The 21,580-nt window shown below is 41.6% G+C and overlaps 1 protein-coding gene across 1 annotated transcript in view; it reads left to right on the top strand.

Annotated features, from left to right (window-relative positions):
* cnksr2a (connector enhancer of kinase suppressor of Ras 2a) overlaps nt 1–21,580 on the top strand; it is a 422,869-nt gene that overhangs the window by 276,839 nt on the left and 124,450 nt on the right. Inside the window, exons 12-15 of the mRNA XM_080203990.1 lie at nt 4,974–5,048; nt 5,941–6,152; nt 8,108–8,197; nt 20,305–20,534. Coding sequence (XP_080060116.1) covers nt 4,974–5,048; nt 5,941–6,152; nt 8,108–8,197; nt 20,305–20,534 — 607 coding nt within the window. The remainder of the gene's footprint in view (nt 1–4,973; nt 5,049–5,940; nt 6,153–8,107; nt 8,198–20,304; nt 20,535–21,580) is intronic.

The raw sequence follows: 21,580 nt of genomic DNA, 5'->3' as shown, positions 1-21,580 counted from the left end.
CTATGAGGGTAAAAGTGGCAGAACCATGTGAAATTAGCGATTTAACTCACTTTGTCTGATGGCTCCCAGCCCAGTGTAATTGTCCAGGGGAAGTGTGATACTGGGGAACCAGGAAGTTATGGGCCATTAATATTTCAAAGCAAGAGGGTAAATTGAACTCTTTATACAGCTGTAAGTTTAAAGAATTCTCCCTTAGCCAATAGCAGCCAAAACAAAACCAATGAATTGATCTTTCATCTCATTTGCTGTTCTGATGTAGAATGATAATAAGGATAGTTGTAGCACAAACTTATTAAATACTCCATGTAACATCATGACAGCTTTGTTATCAGGGCTATAGCAATGTCAAAAATCATTAGCAACAGGTTATCATTGAAGTATATAACTCCTACAGTGAGATAAACAAGACTGAATACATGTGACAATAGAATATGAGGATTGGAATATAAGAGTAAAGAAGTGTAAGTTAAATTATGCAGGGCATTGGTGAGGTTACACCTGGAATGCTGTTTGTAGTTTTGATCCCCTTACCAAAGGAAAGGTATACTTGCTTTTGTGGGAGTGCAACAAAGTTTTAACAGATGATCCCTGGAATGAGGGGATAGTCTTATGAGGAGAGGTAGAGTAGACTAGATTAATATTCCATAGAAATTTGGAGCGTATACAATCATCTTATTGAAATGCACAATCTTAGAAGGCTTGATAAGGTGATACTGAGAGGTTAGTTCCACTGGCTGGCAAGTCTACAACTGGGGACCAAAGTTTTGGAATAAAGGGTTGATCATTTATTATTGAGAAGAGGAATCATTTCTTCACTCAAAGGGTTGTGAGAGTCTTTGGAATGCTCTACCCTAAAGAACTTTTCTGTTCAGTCATTGACTATATTCATGATAGAGTTCAATAGATTTTTGGATACGTCAGGAATTAAGAGAGAGATGGGTAGGGCAGTACTGTGGAGCTAAAATAAAAGAACAGCCATGATCTTAATAAACAACAGAACAGGCTTGAAGTTATGAATGGCCTATTTCAACTGATATTTCCTATGTTCTATTCTTATAGCTTTCAGTACTGTTCGTGACCAAACATTTAGCCAATTCTTTCTTCATTTAGTCCAACATCACCTGCTTTTGCTGGGTGGTTATTGTGTATGTCCACTACTCTGATGGAGGTGAAAATTTTCCAACCGCTTATTTCCTTAAAAGTTGTTTTTGCTTTTGCACTCTGATATTATGAGCTCAAGCCAAGATGCTCAAATGGCATGGTTACATATTATAAGAATATGACGATTAACTAGATTTCCTACTCACGTTATGACTGCCCCTCAATATTTTACAGATGTAAATTACATGCTTGTCAGTCTTTTCTCCACTGAAAGCAAAGTTGGTGATAAGTAATGCAATGATGTGTAGGGCCTTCACCTCTGGCACCTGGGTTTCATTCAGACTCCTGTTGATTGTAAAAGTAAGTTTTGTATAAGGTGAATTTATGCAGCTTCTAGTGGAGATGAAACCATAGACTGAATCTTCTTCCAATTCAGCAGTTTGACTTCAAATCTTGCCAACATAATAAACATGCTGTTATCGAAGAATGGTAGGAAGTATCTTTCTGAGGCTGAGCTAACCAATAGATTGCAGCTTGTTGTGCTAACTTTACTATGAATGTGTGGTGTTGGCAGTGGATGACAAAATCAAAATATGTTCCAATCCCTGACCCCGTTAAATGTAACACCTCAATAAAGCAAGGGTGGAAACCACTTAGTTGCTTTGCAGTACAAAACTTGAATATTGCTGTGAAGAGAGAGGTTTTATATTGCTCGCATCAGGACAAATGCAAGATTGCCAAATTTCAAACATCGCAACAGTTCATACTACAGAAAATGACAGGTTCTCCAAGCTCCACACTGTACACTGGACCACCCTATGCAATGGACCACTCTCTGCATCACACCACACGATACCCTACCCAGCACAATACACTATACTGTGCAATACACCACACTACACCATCCTCTACGCTACACTAACAACCAATTTAAGATAATCAGTTGAGCTCATAACTTTGCTCATGTATGCTTGCCGACATGACACTCATTTATACATGGGCACCCAGTTTCTGTCAACAAAAGGACGCTATGTACAATGTAGTGAAAATGATCTGATGTCATGTCAATGCAAATTCTTAAAGGGACAGATACACAGATGCTGCCTTTGTGAGTGTTAATTCTGGATTAACTTGATTATATGTGGAAAACAATTTGGTAGAACGAAGCTCACTTTTGTTTCTAGAAAAGTGACTGCAATGGAACCTGTCATTTAAGACCCTCAATTACAAAGAAAAAGTGGTCTTTCAGGATAGAGGGAGAAAAATGTGTGTAACATCATCTTTAATGGTGCTATGTAGACCATGCCAATTCCCCAGGACACACTGCATTTTAGAAGAGTTACAACAAAGACATGTTTGTTTCTTCAAATACAAGTTCGGTGTGAAGTGTTTCCTTGATTACTATCATACAGCAAGCTGCCTTCACCACTCTCTTTAAGCATTTTCCTCTGAATGATGCCCTAAAAAGCTGAACACAGAAATGCCTCAGTGCTCCACCAAACTGTATCGACATTTGATGCTTACCAATTTTAGTGCTGCCTGAACCCGTCAGTGGAATTTGCAATTATCATTTTATAGAACTTGACAAAAAAAGAATTTCTTACCTGCTGCTAGCAAAGATTAAATGTATGCTATTCCAGAGCTCCTAGATCTCAACTCTCATTCCAGAAACCCACATTTTGAAAGAAAGCAAGCAAGGTCCATAGCATAATACTAGAATGCTAAAATGGATTGTCTTACATTAGCAACTGCTTACTAGTTTTAAGTTTATTTACTAGGGTCAAAAGTAGGCTTACAATAACACTGTAATGAAGTTACTGTGAAAATCCCCTAGTTGCCACACTCCAGCACCTGTTCGGGTACACTGAGGGAGAATTTAGCATGGACAATGCACTTAACCAGCACATCTTTTGGACTGTGGGATGAAACTGGAGCACCTGGAGGAAACCCATGCAAACACAGGAAGAATTTACAAATTCCACACAGACAGTGATCCAAGGCCAGAATTGAACTCAGGTTCCTGGCACTGTGAAGCAACAATGCGAACCATTGTGCCACCCTGATGCTATCTTACACAAAACAGAACACATTAACTTTGGGCTGACATAAAGTTTAGTTCAGTCATTATTTCCAAATAAGCCTTCTGAATGCTTGTTTAACAAGTTAGTCTTTCATTGGTGATCTATTGGAACAAGAATCTTTCCAGCAAAACATAAGTGACAGGTTTCATTGTACTATTATTGGCATTCTCTGCTGTGTGATTTCTAACATGATGCAAGTAGGATTAAACTTTGTTAGTTCGCTATCTTAAAGAAATCTTTACATAACCTGTCTTTATGGCAATTCCATTTTCAAAGTGTATAATCAATTAACTGAAGAGTGCTGAGCCTGAAAACTCGCCCGATCTATCGCCATGCCGTGTCGACCAAGAAGGTTCCAGCTTCAATCCTTAGCACTTGCAAAAATTGGTTTAAGGCACCCAGTCTAGACTGAAGGGGCTACAATTCTCTGAGATAGGAAGGTGAACAAAGGAACCAACACTCAGTGTTCTTGCTTCAGACAGTTATCCAGTGATCTTTGACAGAAATGCCCATATAATTGAATAACCTGCTTCTGCTGGCTGTCTCAGCCACCTATGAAGGATGGGTTTAGCACAAGGCACTGGAGGCCACTATTATAGGAGTGATTCCTCATTCCTGTACTCACAGGAGTTCAGGTCAGAGAGAGGATTATGTCACTTCAACTATAATTTTCTAACCCACCATCGCTATGGAACACTGAATCTTCATCTATATCTCAATGTGATTTACAATCAAGGGAGGGGAGAAAATTGAGAGGGAGAGTGGGTCTCTTTTAAATCTGTTATGTTGTATTAATCAGTGGTTCTGGGTTTACTGTTGATGATTGATCTGAAAGTGGTCAGCACTCCCATAGCACTACTTAAACTGAGATGTTAATGTTTGTTATTTAACATATTGTACTGCTCTGATGATGGTATTGCCAAAAGACATCTAAAATCATAACCAACTGCAATCATACTTCGAGTGTTTTTTTTTCTAAAAAATTGTCCAAAGTTAGCATTTTTTCGCTCTGAAATTGATGTATTCGTACAGTGTTTTTTTGTTAACAATTATATCAACTGTATGATTTTTTTTGGTGCCACTGTAGATGTTCTTCTCTCGCGTTCACATGCTGTGAAATGTTTTTTAGGATGCACTTTCTTTCTCGGGTCTTTGATTCAATAGGGACTTTTTTTTAAGTATACTAATTTTTGCATCTCAGCTAATTGCTTTGTTACATTTATTTTGATGGCTTTTCCTGACTCTCATTTCTCCACCCATTCCAGCCCCACCCAAAAAAAAGGAAACATTGCTAACACTGTTCTTTCTAACCACGGATAATTCTCTCTACTTCCCTAACTCGCAAGTCTTGATATCAACTGCAATACTTTTCATAGTAAGACCTGTGTCCAGATTTTTTTTTAACCTGACAACCCTGGCGGCAATGACTGACACAAATTAGCTATCAAGTCACAGCAGCTTCATTCTTGATGAATGATTGACAAAGTAGATTGTTTTAGATCCTGACTGTTCTTCTTGCACAATTACGCCTCGTGGGCTCTTCTGCCTCCGGTTACCTATAGAAAGTCTGAAAAATACACTGATTGTCGCAGCAGCCTTGTTGGCTGATCTGTCATCAGGATGTGATTAAATCCAATGGTTGGTGAACTGTCCATCCTTCCGAGCTCTGAGGGGAATGATAATATTTCAGTCATGTATTTGTACCCTGTGCCATGATGAATGAAAAATCCCTACTAAATAGTAGTTGAAGAAGGTCTCTCTTCCCCCCCTCCCATTTTTTTCTCTCTTCAGTGATCCTTATCCATGCACAGTAGAACTGGTAACTCTAGACTCTGGTATTTGCAGCCTAGTGATAAATGTTGCTGGGTGAGTATGTAGTATGAATCATTTAGTTTATGTTAAATGGAAATGTGGGTGTTTGTTTCTCAGATTTGTCGCGGAAATTGTAATATTGTCATGAGAAATTACGCTGCAAATTATTGCCCAACCATGGCGGAATGGATTGGTTTCTCCCAACTTTTACATCCCCCTTCTTAAAAGCAGACATGGTTTTCCTATCGTTTTGGCTTAGCCAAGGGCGATAAATCCAAGTAGCATCTTTTATATATCCATGGTGAATCACTTCAATTCACCTGCAGCAGTAACAAGCCTCAGTGTCCCTTCATGATTCAGGTAACCATAGTACTGAATGTACAAGATTGACAGCAAAACTGTGGTGCAAATTGCCAATAGTATTAGTATATGAACAGAATGTCTGTGAAAGGTCCTTATTGTAACACACACAAAAAACAAGCCATGGATAGCCTTAATATTTTCGTAGTTAAAATTTACAAAACACTTGTTTTTAAAAAATGTCTTCTTGGGTTTCAGTGAGAGCACAATGGCTTCCATGACAAAATTACAAACCTGACTTGTTGATGTGTTCCACTTTTTATTAACCTACTGCTTGAGATGGCCAATGCTTGTCAAAAAGAAGTGAAACTGTATTATTTGATGCTGTGTAGAGTTCCTGTTTGCTACTGTGACTGATAATTGATACAGTTTCCAAAAGCCATAATCTCCTCATTCATTAATGCCTACTGTTTAGGAGTTTGCAATTGTAAATGCAAATGCAGCAAGAATATAAATTGAAATGAGGACCATATTTCATTTTAAAATGTAGATGTTTACCTCTCTTAATGGAATCATTGACTTAACTTCTGCTTGTTTAATCGGAATGACAAACAGGCATTGAATTTTCTTTTTTTCCAATTAAAAGGGATGAAAAAGGGAACCTTCCCCTTGAGGAATCCAGCAGACATGCTTTAGGCAAGCCAGTGCATAAAGGATCAGAGTCACCTAATTCTTTCCTGGATCAGGAATATCGCAAGCGTTTCACCGTGATTGAAGGAGATGCAATGATTCTCAGTTATGATTACGACACAAGCCGGTCAAGTGTACCAGGCAGAAGAGAGAATACTCTGACCTATGGTAATTTTAGATTTTGTTTTGATTTTGTATTCCGAACTGATCCAAATTGTCTATATTCTCGAAAAAACTGTGGACCATTTTCTCCGACCTTGCCCACAGCTGGGATTCTCCGGTTCTGCTGCAGTGAGCAGAGATTTAGCGGAGCACCAACTTCCCCATCCTTGATAATGGCGGCAGGACGTGAAGGGCCAGTGAATTCTGGCCTGTATCTATGAGAAAGCATGCCAGTTTTGGTGAGAGCCTTCAACTAATTAAATTGCAAAACTAAGGATCACATGACAAAAGTTAAAATAGACTCTCGACTTCATTATGTCTTTAACCAACCAGTTACCAGAACCATATCACCAGTAATCAATCAGGTCATAAAGTCATCAAACCTCTTTTCAGATTAATTTGAAGTCATAAAAATGAACAGTTGCTAGTCCCAAAGAAAGTGTTTTTTAGCACACAGATCCTTTTTATTTGTTTGTGAGGTGCATCACTGTCTAGGCTAAAATTTATTGCCCACCCCTAATTTCCACAGGAAATTGGTGGTGAGCCACCTTCTTGGTCTACTTCAATGCATTTGGTGCAGATACCACCCACAATGCTGTTGGGAAGGGAGTTCCAGGATTTTGACCCAGCAACAGTGGAGGAATGCTGATGTGTTCCATTCAGGATGGTTTCTGACCTGGAAGGGAACTTGCAAGTGGTGGTGTCTCCATGAACCTGCTGACCTTGTCCTTCTAAGTGGTAAAGGCTGCAATCTCAGACAGTGCTGGCAAAGACACCTTGACAAATTGGTGCATTTTGGAGATGGTACACACTACTGTCACTGTGCAATGATAATGAGGGAAGTGAATGTTTAAATTGGCAGGAGATGAGGTGCCAGTCAGTCAGGCTGATTCATCCTAAGGTTTATCAAGCTTCTAGAGTGTTGTTGGAGCTGTGCTCATCCAGGCAAGTGGAGAATATTCACGGTCCTGATTTTCACCTTGGAGATAGTGAACAAGCTTTCCTACAGAGGCAGCTCCTATTCCTAATGTATTCCTGAAAATATAATTCATAACTTTTTTTTAGTTCAATAACAGGGGAGGAGGAAAAGTCATAAATTTGTCCATCCTTTTTGCTCACCTTGCCAAAAACCTCATGTTAGACTTATACCCCAGCCCAAAAGCCGATATAGGCAAACCCTACTGAAGGTGCAGTAACAGCACACATTTGTGTTGATTTTGTCTTATGACACTGAAATAATCAGAACACCAGAGATGAGAGTTCTCCTGAGTGTACTGTCAGTACAAGGGTTAACTGTTTCTACAAGAATTAAACCTACAAAGAGAGAAAACAGTAGGCTCTCCATTTTATTCTAATTATCAGTGAGTTTCAGCACTGGAGTGGAGTTTAAATACAGGAATTAACCTGTAATTTTGTGGTTCACAATAGCTGTCGCTCTCCAGTTACAAATGATGTCCAACCTGACTACTATTTGCTTAAGCAACTGATTCCTCGTGTGAAAGAATAAATAATTGCTCACAAGCCTTGGTGCAAATAAATCTAATGATTTGGTTTACAACATCTGATTACATTTCCACTAAGGGTTTATATAAGCTAACGCTCTGAAACTGAGGGTGTGGGATGGAGGGGAGTGGCAGGACGCGATCTTATTTAAGTTCTGCAATATTTAACAATTCTGATGAACCGAGTAGTTTACAATAAAGAACGAGAAGCAGAGTGAAAGGCTTCTTCAAAAAATGGAACATAATACGATTCACTGGAATGAAGCAACACCATCTGCATATTCAGTATTTGTTGCAGTAATCTGCCTCCCTCAATCTTTCCGCTTAACAAAGTCGACTTTTCAACTAGAACTGCTGAATAGAATATGACTAATAGACTGGAAATTCAAAGGTGAAAAGAGGCAAGCAATAACAGCACAAAGTGAATGATTGAAAAATTATTTTTATTACTTTTTCTAGGCAAACTGAGGCCCATTTCCATGCCAGTGGAATACAGCTGGGTAGGAGAATATGAAGATACAAACCGGCCCAAAAGAGATGGAAGAAGAGGTGAGTGGCTCTTTCATTTTATGTGGCAATGTCCCCAAACCTGATTTTAGTTTAAAAATTGCATTTAGAAAGCATAGATTAAATTGAATGTTTTCACTTAGTGATAGGCAGCTTCTTTTTTTTTAAGTGTGTCTTTGGATCACCCATAATTCTCATGACCAGATTTGAATTGGGAGCAAAATATTGAAGCTCAACTATTAACCCAGTTGTCTTTTACAGTCACTGCTCTGTGGAGGGAGCTGGTCTTGCTTGTGACGTGATGACATCCACCATAAAACCACTGAAGTGGTTGTAGCTTTCAAGTCGCATTTTTTTTAAAGAAAATTTGGAGTGGTGATCAAGTATGGCATCAGGACAGTGATAGGAGCACAGTAGATGCAAGGCTTCATGTGTTGGATTGCATAGCCACATGCGCACAATAGTGCTCTGAGTTTCAGAGGACACCAGAACAAACATGAGTGTGTGTGTGTGTGGTTTTCATATGTCAGTGGTACCTGTTGGGGCTGATTTTCACTTTGGGAGTATGCAAAGAGTCAGCCCACTCTGCCATCAAAGAGGCCAAAGCTGTTTTGAGCATTAGGTACCTCAAAGTGGTTTGCCAGGTAGAGGCTGGCAAAACACTGACCAACAGCAAGATAATGTGGGACACTGAGGGGTTAGTTAAGGGTTGTTGGTGTAGGAGACGCAGATAGCCAGGGCAACAGTGATTGAGATTACTTGCAAGAAGCAAAAGTGTTTCACTGAATTTTCAAAAGTCATTGCAAATTTATAATTTCAGCAATTCTTTGATTTTTTTTGTCACTGAAACAGGGATTATGTTTGACATACTGTTGGCCAAGCTCTGTTCTCAGATTTCAATTCGGGTTTATTGTAGATCCAGGATTCTGATATGTTTAATAGAAAGGATTACCACCTGAAACAAGCTTTGGCTTCCCAGAGCTGATCCCGGTTTAAATGGTGGTAGACACAGTATCTACCAACTCTCTTACAAGGCCATTAATGCCAATTACTCCTGATTTTGATGAGTTAAAATTGATGCCATATTATCTACCTACCAATGAACCATTGATCTGAGTGAAGCATAGCAGTTGTAGAGTTGTTCCAAATCAGATGGTTCCACTATGACACTGTAACACTTGTTTGGAAGGAATAATGCAGAGAGGAGCTATGTGATAAAAGGTAGGCCGATTAGGAGTATAGACGTACAGAGAGACCTGGGAGTGCAGGTCCACAAATCCATGAAGGTTGTGTCACAAGTGGAGAACGTTGTTAGGAAGGCTTATGGGATGTTAGCCTTTATAGGAAGGGGCTTAGAGTATAAAAGCTGCCGTCTAATGCTTCAGTTATACAGAACGTTGGTTAGACCGCATTTGGAGTACTGCGTCCAGTTCTGGTCACCTTATTACCGGAAGGACGTGGAGTCTCTGGAAAGGGTGCAGAGGAGGTTTACCAGGATGTTACCTGGCATGGGGGGACTGGGTTACGAGGAGAGACTGAAGAGACTGGGGCTATTCTCCTTGGAAAGAAGGAGATTGAGAGGGGACATGATAGAGGTATATAAGATACTGAAGGGAATAGATAGAGTTAATAGTGAGAGACTGCTCCCTAGACTGGGTACGAACACAAGAGGTCATCACTTAAGGGTGAGGGGGGGGAGGTATAATTTGGAGGTAAGAGGAAGGTTCTTTACACAGAGAGTTGTGGGGGTCTGGAATGCGCTACCGAGTAGGGTGGTGGAGGCAGGCACGTTGGACTCGTTTAAGATGCAGTTAGATAGGCATATGAGTGAAACGAGAATGGAGGGATATGGTAGGGGCTATTAAATAGGGTTAAACCTCGGGAGACACCGGAAGGGCAGGCTGTATGATTAATATGTTTTGTCTTTATTCCACAGGTGGAGGTCCACCTCGTGTCAAGCGAGGGGCATGCACACGGCGGGTTGTGCGTGGGCTGCTCTTGGAAGTCCAGGAGTGGCCTAGTACTTCATGTTGGTGTGTGTGCTTGATCCTGGACCGATAGACGGGCTCCACAACAGCTCAGTGACTAGCACTGCTAGCTGTGCAGATACATGGATTTGGGCCTGTGTCTGTGGGAGTTTGCGCATTCTCCCTGTGGTTGCGTGGGTTTCCTCCGGGCACTCCGGTTTCCTCCCACACCCCAAAGATGTGCTCTTAGGCTAATTGGTTTCCACCAAATTGACACTATTTCTTCCCTGAATCTGACTGAGTAGGGTCCCATTCGTAGACATGCAGGGTAGAATAGGTGTAGGGCGATGCGGCGGCGCGGGCTCGTTGGGCCGAAGGGCCTGTTTCCCGTGCTGGGTTGTTCTTTGTTCTTTGTTCTTTGTTCATTGTCTTTGAAGGTCTTGATGAAAGCAGTGCAACTGAAACAGTGAAATTTGGGCTTGATTTTCAATGTTTTCTCTGCGGCCTTGGATTTTCAGTGTTTTTTGCAGCTCATTTGTTTTAGTACTTAAACTTGACTGTGAGACCAAATATCCATTAGAAGGTTGAAACGCCTGTGCCCCAGAGAAAACATTGCTTGAACAATAGCTCTGGCTGTCTGAGCTATGCTGTCAAGTTCACAGTGGTTAGTTACGCAAGATTTCGAGGTCTTGCAGTTTCATCCCTTGAAACTTTAAACGGTTATTGACACTTCTATTGGGCTATAGTAAAAAAGCTTTTTAAGAAAGTTGGAAGGCATCCGTGAAGAACTTTCTCAAGTTCTTTGTACAATGTACTGTCACCATATGGTTCACTGGATCTATCGGTGTATAATGGGTGAATGGACAGGGATGTGCTATTGCTTGTCATGGGGTATGTGGGCCAAAGAGGGTGAGTGAGAGTATATACATTGGCATGGAGACATGAAAGATGATAGGGGCAGGGTGGGAACATAGCTTGCCCTGGGGGGTATAAGAGGCCATGAAGTGGGTAGAGGGCTTGAGATGGCGTAGCTGAGGCATCAAGAGTTTGTGGGAGGTGAGGCATGTGAGGGGCAGGATGACCTTTTTGTTTTTACTTTAACTGGGATCAAGTCCTACAGCAGTAAAGTGGGCCGATTGAACAGCCTGTTTCCACACCAGCCAGACCATGTCAGCTGACCCAGCTCCAGCCCACTCCCACCCCGCCCATACAGTGAATATCCTGTCCTTGCAGGAATCCTGTCCTTGTGGGAATTTTCCCACCTTGAGGATGAAAATCCAGCATTATATGTGAATTTGGAAACAAATTAATGTTTGTGTGAGTTCAGCAGAAGTACTATTTCATCATTCTTCGGGCCAGAGTGGGATTGTGGTCAGTATGGGCATGATGGGCCAAATGGCCTCCTTCTGCACCGTAGGGGTTCTATGATTCTTCCATAGTTATAGCTGTAATCTGCATTTCTGACTTGAATTGCAATTATTAGCGAATTTTAATCATTTGCAAATCCACCAGAATGTCAAATGTGTTGCATTGCATATATTGAAAGTGGCAAAGTTTGCTGTTTGAATGTTTAGCCAGAGGAATTCAATCCATTTTTCACTTGTTTACTGAATTGGAAGATGGTAAAAATTTACTGATCTCATTTGGTATGAAATCACGCTGTGATATTTCTTTCTGTTGTGTATGATTATTGCACAGGGAGTTTTCACTTCAACATAATCTTTACTTTGCATTTCTGATGGGAAGTAGTGGCATCTATCACCTCCTGTCCCCATTTTTCATTAATAAACCCAAAATCTGCAATTCTAGTGGTCACTATGAATATATTTCACTCCTGAAAAATCTTTTTGATAATTTAGTGAAGATAGTGGCGTAACGGAAATATCACTGGGCTGGTAGTGCAATGGTCCAGCCTAACGCTCTGGGGACACGGGTTCAAATCTCACCGTGGCAGCAAGTGGAATTTAAATTCAATTAATAAGTCTGGAATTGAAAGCTTGTCTCATTAATAATGGCCGTGAAACAATTGTCGATTGTCAGAAAAACCCATTTGGTTCACTGATATCCTTTGGGTAAGGCAATCTGCCATCCTTACTTGGCCTACATGTGACTCCAGATCCACAGCAAGATGGTTAACTCTTAACTGCCCTCTGAAATGGATTAGCAAATGAATCAGTTGTAGAAATTAGAGATGGGCAATAAATGCTGGCTTTGCCAGCAGCAATCCTATCCCTTGAAAGCATATATGTATATTACAAATTGCATCATTTTCCCTCAGAAATATTGGCTGTAATATTCTGGCTGAAAAGCTTATTGGATTTAAGTGTTTTCACCCTGTTTATCAAAATCAAATGGATTTTAATGCAGATCTTAAACTTCACCACAGGACACACGATAAAGACACCCCATGCGTAGTTTTATGTCTGGATGTACATATATAGCAGAGTTAACATAGAACATAGAACTACAGCACAAACAGGCCCTTTGGCCCACAAGCTGCGCCGATCATATCCATACCTATCAGACTTATCTATAACTCTCAATCCCATTAAATCCCATGTACTCATCAGAGTTGACTGTTTCTCAAACTCTGTTGATTGTGTCCAGCAGATTATTTAATGAAATGAGGTTCTGTTGCAGATTGCTGTTCACTAGTTAGCCTTTTAGACTGAAACCACAAATAAATTGCCCTCCATCACTTTGTACCTCCAAATGTTTAAATGACTGCTTGAGACAGAGTTCTTGATGCAAACAGAGCAATAATGGACAAAAATAATCTCCTTGCCCTGGATCCTATTGTAAGTAGTTGGTGCCCTCATCTGACTCTGATCTTCAAACTTCACGGCTGGGATTTCCCCCCCCAAAAAATTCTAAGTTCCCAACATGCAGGAAAATGGGAGTAAATCCTGTTGGTTTTCTCTGTGTGATTTCCAGAATAAATCTCTGATACGCTGTGCGTCACAGACTGCCCTCGCGGGATTCCCTCTAAAAATCAGTGGTTGAGGCCTATTCCCGCTACAGAGGTCAGCAACAAGAGCAGATCAGTGTGCCTGCGCTGATCTGTCAGCACAGAGATCGGTGATGGGTAGTGCCTTCCCCTCCCCTCCCATTGCTGCCTCCAGATCACTGGCCAGCCAGCCCAATTGCTGGCATTCTGACCCCCCCCCCCCCCACCCAGTCCACCTCTGCTCACTGGCCTCCCGTTCCTCCCTGGGCCAGCCATGATGTCCCTCACCCACGCAGCCAGCCCTGACCACCCGCCACCCCCCCCCCCCCCCCCCCCCCGCCCGGACAGTCCCAATTCCCTCCCCGAATCCCAATGGCCAGCCCCGATCTCCTCCCCCAGATGGCCACCCTCAATTGCCTCATCCCTCCCTCTGTCAGTGATCCCACTTGTAGATTGGCAGTGGGTTTCCCTGCCACTTGGCATTGGGCAGTGCCAAGGTGCCACCTAGATAGTTCCAGTTTGCTGCTTGGAGGCCCCCTTTACCCCTGAACAGCCAGTTTGGGTGGCGGGGGGGGGGGGGCGGGGGGGCGGGGGGAGGAGGAGGAGGAGGTCTCAATAACCTCTCTTCCCTCCAGTAGAGTGAAGATGCCTGGTTCCCATCAGTGGGGAGCAGTTGTCAATGCCCCTGGAGGGAACCACTCACACCAGGGGTGAGCAGAAGTTGGGGAGGGGATGGGGGAGATGCGAGTGAGCTGGAGAATTCTGTCCTGGGCCTGCTAATCATATGGAAATGTCAATTACCATGACATATCCACATGATAATCAGCACCACACTAATTTCCAGCATGGAGCTGATGATGCCAAAAGTCTGGAAGTCCCGCAGAGACTGTGATGTCCTGCAGGAAGCCCATATTACGGCTGTTGCTGAAGTCTCTTGCCCTGCTGTGCTACTCGAACAGCGCAGTGGGCTGGGAGATTACCCCCCGTCCCCGCCCATATATTAAGAATTAAATTGTATTTTACCTTGTACGCTATTAAGATTTCAGATTAATCTCACTAGTTCTTTTAAGACATGCTATAACTAGATATTTAAATGACTTCCAATTACCAAGTTCAGTGAAGGAATTAAGCATGCAGGAATTACATTATTACCTCAAGCATAGTAACATATGACATAAAACTCTGATTTTACAAGCTTAGTATGTCATATTGTTGCTTGGTTCATAGTGCACCTTACTTAGCATTGAGTAAAATGTTCAGACAAGTAGAGTCTGCACTGGTGAGCAGCAGAAGCCTCAACTTAATAGTAAAGTCAGATCCCATGTTGAATGTAATTTTTGCGAGGTTAGTGCTGCCTTCTGTGCTTTCCTTTTCTCTAAAAAAAAATGGAGTGCAAGACCAATCATCCCATCTGCTCAAGTTGGATTTTTTTAAATTGTTGCTGCTGAGATGGAGAAGTTGCTCCAAAGCTTGGTATTTACTCCAAAGAAATACTGATAGTTTACTTTTCAAGAGCAGTTGGGATGGGCACCTAATGCTGGTCTCACCAGCAATGCCCCACATCCCATTAATTTCTTTTCTCTCTTGTGTTTTGCTCCTGTGTTAGTTCCTGTTGCTGTAGAGGGCACAATTTTTGCATTTTACGATTATTCTTCCCCCCCCGCCCCAGCATATTTCTAAAATATTTTTTCTCTTGCAAATGTATAACTTACGACAGAGTATTGGAAATGAACAGTCCACTTGAGGGAGGTCTCCTCAGAGCATTTCACAGTTTTCAGTAAAGTCCTGCCATTCGTGGGGATTACGTTCCTGAAAGTTTTCTCTCAGGATGAAATTGCGAACATTCTTTATAATGGGAGTGCATTAGATAGATCCAGCGATCCCAAAACATGACATTTTTAAAGGTACAGAGGTCATAAAAAGTATGTTTTGAGTAAATTTAAGACCATTTTACTGGATGAATTGTTTAACAAAGCAGGAAAACATGAAAATGTAAACTTCATCACACTCCCAAATTTCTCTGTTGTGCATTATTTGATAGTGGATGTGGAGAGAGTGGGTGAAGTGGCTGATGAGGACATTGATATGGATAAAATGAATGATGTTATCCTTGACTGCTTCACCTTTTGTTTTTCAATGTTGTAAAGTGCTTGTATGGAGCAGCAGCAGTGATAATTGCTCTACAAAAGGCACTGCTTCTTTCGATGTTTGTATTATGGTCTGTTGCCTGTGTTTTTTTATTCTTGAGCTGATCTTATGAGATCTGCCATCATGCTGTTTGATTTCATTTAATTTCATCAGTTCAATCAATCCTTCTGCAGAGGATTCCTCTTGATGAGACTGAAGCTAATCCTTTGCTTCCTCTGTGGCCACGTCCTCAAATTCCTCCCTTCCAACTCCTTTTTGCCAGCTCTACTATTCTGGCCACTTCAGCCTCCACATTAGGAATGGAATCATTCACAGCCTCTGGCCAGACTTTTTCCCAGCAGGGATTTACAGCTGAAGCTCTAACTACTTTCCATGAGTCCTTAATTACGCCTATTGCTTTGAGGATGTTAAATTTCTTCCAGCAATCACAGACTGTGATTAAAGGGTCTGCTTCCATAGATTAAGAATGTGGCTGAAACTTCTAATACGTCTTGAAGGTTGCAATGACCACCCCCCTCCCCCTGATCCATTGGCTGGATAAGTGAGGTTATATTTGTGGGTAGAAAAAAATATGTCAACATCTGGATGATGGATGAAGATGTCCAAATGCATTATCAAGGATAAGTAGTACCTTGAAACTGGTTATTTTCCCTCTGAAAAATCCTGACCTCTGTCAGAAAGTAATTTTCAAACAGTCCTCCTGCTGTAACCCAACATAGCTGTTCACGGTTGAAAACAGTAAGAAGTCTCTTAACACCAGGTTGAAGTCCAACAAGTTTATTTGGTATCACTTGTTTTCAGAGATCTTGCTTCTTCATCAGCGCCATCTAAATCTCCCAGTCCTCTGCGCTAAAAAGTCAGCGCAGTGGGATGGGAGAATTGTGACCTTAGTGTTTACATCATGGATAGGCGAGGGTTTGAGGCTGCAATGGACATTCATGTATACAAGATGTCATGATTGGGAAGGGAGGTGGGCATATATGATCTTGCCCCCACTGCTCCATAGGTTGTATCATTAGTCCAAATGTTTAGTTTTCTCATCAAAATATTCAATGGTCTCATTTCCTGTACTGATTCGCAGAGTAAAAGCATCTTTAATGAGGCTCCTTCCAATAAACTAGAATGATTGTTTATTATAATACCAAAACCATTTTGAACAAGTTGCAGGTGCTGGTTAACACACAATTATAATCAGGAAGTATAACAATCTGTCTTGTCCTAAAGGATTCACACACACACACATACACAAACAAATAGAATCCCTCTGCACTCAAGATTTACAATAGCTTATTTACATTGCCTTTCTTTCACTCACTGCTTCTGTGATGGAGAAGTCTCGCTTCTGTACAGCAACTCTGCAAACTAATCTGGTTTCAGTTCAGGGACTAACGATATGACTGATCACAGAGGACAACCCATGTTTCAGCAAGCAATACTGAAGATGGACATCTATCTCAACAGAAAGTAATCATGGGTAAATTTGCCCACAGTTATCGTGGTTAGGAGCAGTACTGTTGATTTCCTATCAGACAAGCTGTACTGTAAAAAAAATTGTTACTTCCTGGGTTCTGATTTTCTGCAGTCCCTTGAGTGTTGGCAGTTTTAAGTCGCTCCAGAGGGAAGCAACACAGAAACTGCAACAAACCCTCCCCTTTCGCACTCAGTGCTATTCTCAGCAGAGAAGATCAGATACAATCTGGCGTATCAACTCCTTCCAGGTGGAAGAAGCCAGGGACACAGCCTGGAATCCAGTTTCAGCCGGGTGAGACTCCAGCTGTGCCGTGAAAATGCAAACACGAATCTTGGACGGAATTATGATCATCACCTCCTCCTTCGCCGCCTCCTCCTCCTACCACATGTCTCGGTAACTGCTCAGAAGATGTTTGGCAAACACATGAAGGTTTCACTCTGTTCATCATGAAGGGGAAATTGCAAATCTTGTGCATTAACTGTATTTTTGCGGATGGAACTGCATTAACCCTGCAGATTTTATCCAGTCAAATGGGAAACACTGGTTTGTTACCTAGGGTGAAATTCTCTGGCCTCCCAGCCGCGTGTTTCCCGCTGGTAGGAGTTGGTGCATTGTTTGCTGGAATTCCCATTGACGTCCCCCCACAGTGGCAGGAAACAGCTGAAAATTATCCTTTGTTGTTCCACCACTAAGAATGCTGAAAATGTAAGGAGAGAGAAATTAAATCGTGTGGCACTACGACATGCAGACATAAGTCCCCAGCGACAGACAATGCTGTAGGTTGCTAACTGTCTGGCCTGCACAGTGCTTTTCATTGACACCATTGAAAATGCCTCATGGGCTGCTCAAATAATGGGCCATGGCACTGCCCGTCATAAAAAAGGAAGAAATAGGAGCAGGAAAAGGCCATTCAGCCCCTTGAACCTGCTCCCCATTCGTTCAGATGGTGGCTAATCTGATTGTGGCCTTTACTCCACCTTTCTGCCTCCCCCCTCGATTCTCTCGTCAACTAAAAATCTGTTTCACTCAAGCTTGAATATTATCAACCACCCAACCTTCACTACTCATTGGGGAAGAGAATACCAAACACACTCAGCCCTCTAATAGAATAAATTCTTCCTCATTTCCATCTTAAAGGGGAAACCCTTATTTTTATGTAGTGTCCATGAGTTCTAATTTCCCTATGAAGGGAATCATCATCTCAGCATCTACCTTGTCAAGCCTCCTCAAGAATAGTTTGTGTTTCAATAAGATCACTTCTCATTCTTCTAAACTACAGTGAGTATAGGCCCAACTTTTCCTCGTAAGATAAATCCCCTCATCCTAGGAATCAACCTTGTGAACCTTCTCTGAACTGTTTCCAATGCAAGTGTATTCCTCCTTAATCAAGGTGACCAAAAGGATACTAAGTACTCTAGATATGGTCTCACCAACACTCTGTACAGTTGTAGTAATACTTACCTACTTTTATACTCCATCCCCCTTGGAATATAGGCCTAAGTCTGTTTGTCTTCCTAATTACTTACAGAACCTGCATGCTGACTTTTTATGGTTCTTTTACAAGGATATCCAGATACTTCTTTACTGCAGCATTCTGTCGTCTCTCTCCATTTAAATACTTCATGCTGACCTATTCTTGCATCAAAGTGACAGTCTCATATTTTTCACGTTATCCTCCATTAACCATTCATTTAAGCTATCTACATCCCTTCGCAGACAATTTATAACCTCCTCACAAGTAGCTTTTCTACTTTGTATCATCAGCAAATTTGGTGCCATCATCCAAGTGATTAATATATATGGTAAATAGTTGAGGCCTCAACACTGATCACTGTGGCACTTTACTAGTTACACTTTGCCATCATGAAAACACCCTATTTACCCTGACTCTCTATTTCCCCTAGTTAACCAGGCATCCATCTGTGCTAATATATCATCCCAACACCACAAGCTCTGATCTTCTGCTGTAAAATTTTATCCAATGCTTTTTGAAAATCAAAATATATTTCCCCTTTATCCACCCTGCTTGTTGCATTCTCGAAGTCTCCAATTAATTTGACAAACAAGATTTCCCTTTCCCAAGACCATCATATTCTTATGATATTCTAAATGCCCTGCCACTACTGGGGCAATTCTCCCAGCCGGCTACACTGTTCTAGCATCAGTGCAGAGCTGATTTAAATATTGAAATTGTGGTTTCCCTATTAACGTGCCCAGGACTGAAGTCAGAGACTGAACTGGGTGGTTCACTCCAGTGGAGTTTACTCCTGCTCCCCATTAATGGGAAACAGATGGTCAAACCTGTTGGACAGAACAGAGGACGTGGACTCCCCCCTCAGGAAGTTGGGGGGTAAGTCGGGTGCCCCCTGTGTGGTGCCAGCATTGCCAAAGGGGCAAACTGGTAATGTCCAAGGGGCAGTTTGGCATTGCCCAATAGGCAGTGCCAAGGGGGCAGAGCTCATAGGGATGATCGGTGGAGGTTTCCGCTGCCACTCTGCATAAGGATCAGTGAACCTGTAGCATAGTACAGGTAGGATGGACAGCAATTGGGGATGGCTGTCCTGGGTGGTGGGGCACCTCTGGGGCAGGAGAGGGGCTGCTTGTGGGGTCATGAATGCAGGTGGGGGAGTGGGTTGGGGCTTGTGGGAGGGGTGGGGAATGGTGGGGCTGGTCCAGGAGACTAGTGATCAGCGAGTGGGGGTATCGGAGGGGCAGCGATGTGAAGGGTCACAGGGCTGGCCAAAAATCAGGAGGCAAGCAATGTGGGGCTACTGCACATGCACCGATCTCAGCGCTGACAGATCGGCGCAAGCACAGTGACCTGCTCAGCACTATGTTGCTGGCAGAAATAGGCCTGAATCTCTGGGGCACTCTGCAGTGCTCAGAGTGTGGATGAATGAATCTGAAAATCACACTAAAAGAATCGGCGGGAGTTACTCCAGTTTTTGCATAAATTCGGCACTGAGAATTTTTTTTGGGAGAATCGTCCCGAACCTCTTTAACAATAAATTCGAGGATTTTCAGAATGATAAGCATCAGGCCAACTGGCCTGTAGTTTCCTGCTTTCTGTCTCCTCCCTTTTCTTGCACAGGATTGTTGTATTTTAAGTTTTCCAATTCACTGCAACATTTCCAAAATCTATTGAACTTTGGAAGATCACAGCCAGTGCATCCTCTATCTCTGCAGCCACTTATTTTAAGGCCTTGTACATAGATCCAGGGAATGTGTCATCCTTAGTTTCTGTTAGATTACACATTCCTTTCTTTCTATAGTGACAGTGATTGTTTTAGGTTGCTGTCGCCCTTTTGCCTGTTGATTTTCTGCTATTCTGGAGATGTATTTTGTGTCTTCTACTGTTCCCAAGGAGCTAACAAGACTATGAAAATGCATTTCTCCTCCAGTAAACCTTTTTATGGATTTCTACTGATGAAATAAGCATTCTCATCATCATAGAGTCATATAGTGCAGAAAAGGCCCTTTGGCCCATCGAGTCTGATAAAAGTAGCAGATAAATGTTTTGTAATGCAGTTCTGCTTGAAAAAAAAATGCCGCCTTCTTCTACAAGTATATTGGTCATTACGAGTTTGCTTATTGTGCATTTTTCTCCGAAACATAGAAAGCTCACTGATGAGGTACATGAGCGACGATAAGATCCCCATCATTCAAGAGGAGTATTTAGTTAAAAGAGACACAGGCAAACGATCCAGGAAGAAAAGTGACAAGTTAAGCAGTCCGAACCATCCCATCAGCCATTACGCACTGCCAACACCAGTACACCTAGACGCTGTTCGACAGGATTCCCTGAGTACGCCTCTGCCAGAAAACAACACTATCACCCTCTATCATGTAAGTAAATTATGGCTTTCATTTTCTCTTGAACAATCTCTGACACAGTATCAATGAAATTTGCATTGAATCGACCCTTCTGTTGCTGTCATGAATCAAAAACAGAGAGAACTGCACCTAGTTTTGGATACTGCTGTTTCCTTTGGTGGAATTTTGTCTGGAACACAAATAAAACTCAAAAACAATCATTTTTAAAATAACAGGAGGGGTTATTGTCAACTGAAGTGTCTCTGTTTTTCCTTCAGCTAGCTCACGTAATGTTTTGCAAGATCACAAATGTTGCTCTCTGTAAAGAATTAATCCTCATTTTTAACCTAAATATATACGTCTGGTCACAAAGTGAGAATCTGCAATTGGCAAAGTGAGGTTGAATGCTAACACTTCAACAATCAATTTTTTAAAAATTACTTAGTGAGCATTCTTATTGATTTGGAAGGAATGTCAACTAAGAATAAAATGATAAATGGTAAAAAGACGGAATTAAAGGCTCTTTGAATGCAGTCAGTATGTGTAAAAAAAACATTGATAACACAAATAGAACTAATTGAATATGATATGGTAACTATTACAGAAACAGGATTGCAATGTGAACTATACATTGGAACTATGTATTAAAGAGCCTTTGACATTTCAAAGGAACAGTAAGAAAGGAAAAGGAAGTGTGATAGCTCTGGTAATAAAATATGAGATCAGTACAGTTGTGAGAAATGATCTTGTTTCAAAGTATAGAATGTAAAATCAGGAGATAAGAAATGGCAAGGAGAAGAAGTCAGTGGGTGAGAGCAGTTTACAGTGACTACACTTCAGGACAGAGTACAAATCAAGAAATAATGAGGGGGGCTTCTAAGAAAGGTACTACAATAATCTGAGTGATTGTAATCTGCACATAGATTGTACAAAACAAATTAGCAAAGGTAGATTTGAGAATGAATTCAAAGAGTAATTTGGGACAGTTTCTTAGAACAGTATGTTTGGAACTGACCAGAGAACAGTTTATTTTGGACCTGGTAATATATAATGAAATGTGATGAATTAAGGTCTCATAG

The sequence above is a fragment of the Carcharhinus amblyrhynchos genome, chromosome 15 (genome assembly GCF_965287045.1).
Source record: "Carcharhinus amblyrhynchos chromosome 15, sCarAmb.v2.hapA, whole genome shotgun sequence".
Classification (NCBI taxonomy): Eukaryota; Metazoa; Chordata; class Chondrichthyes; order Carcharhiniformes; family Carcharhinidae; genus Carcharhinus; species Carcharhinus amblyrhynchos.
Note: the sequence above shows the minus strand (reverse complement) of the source record. Positions and strands in the feature narration are given on the sequence as shown.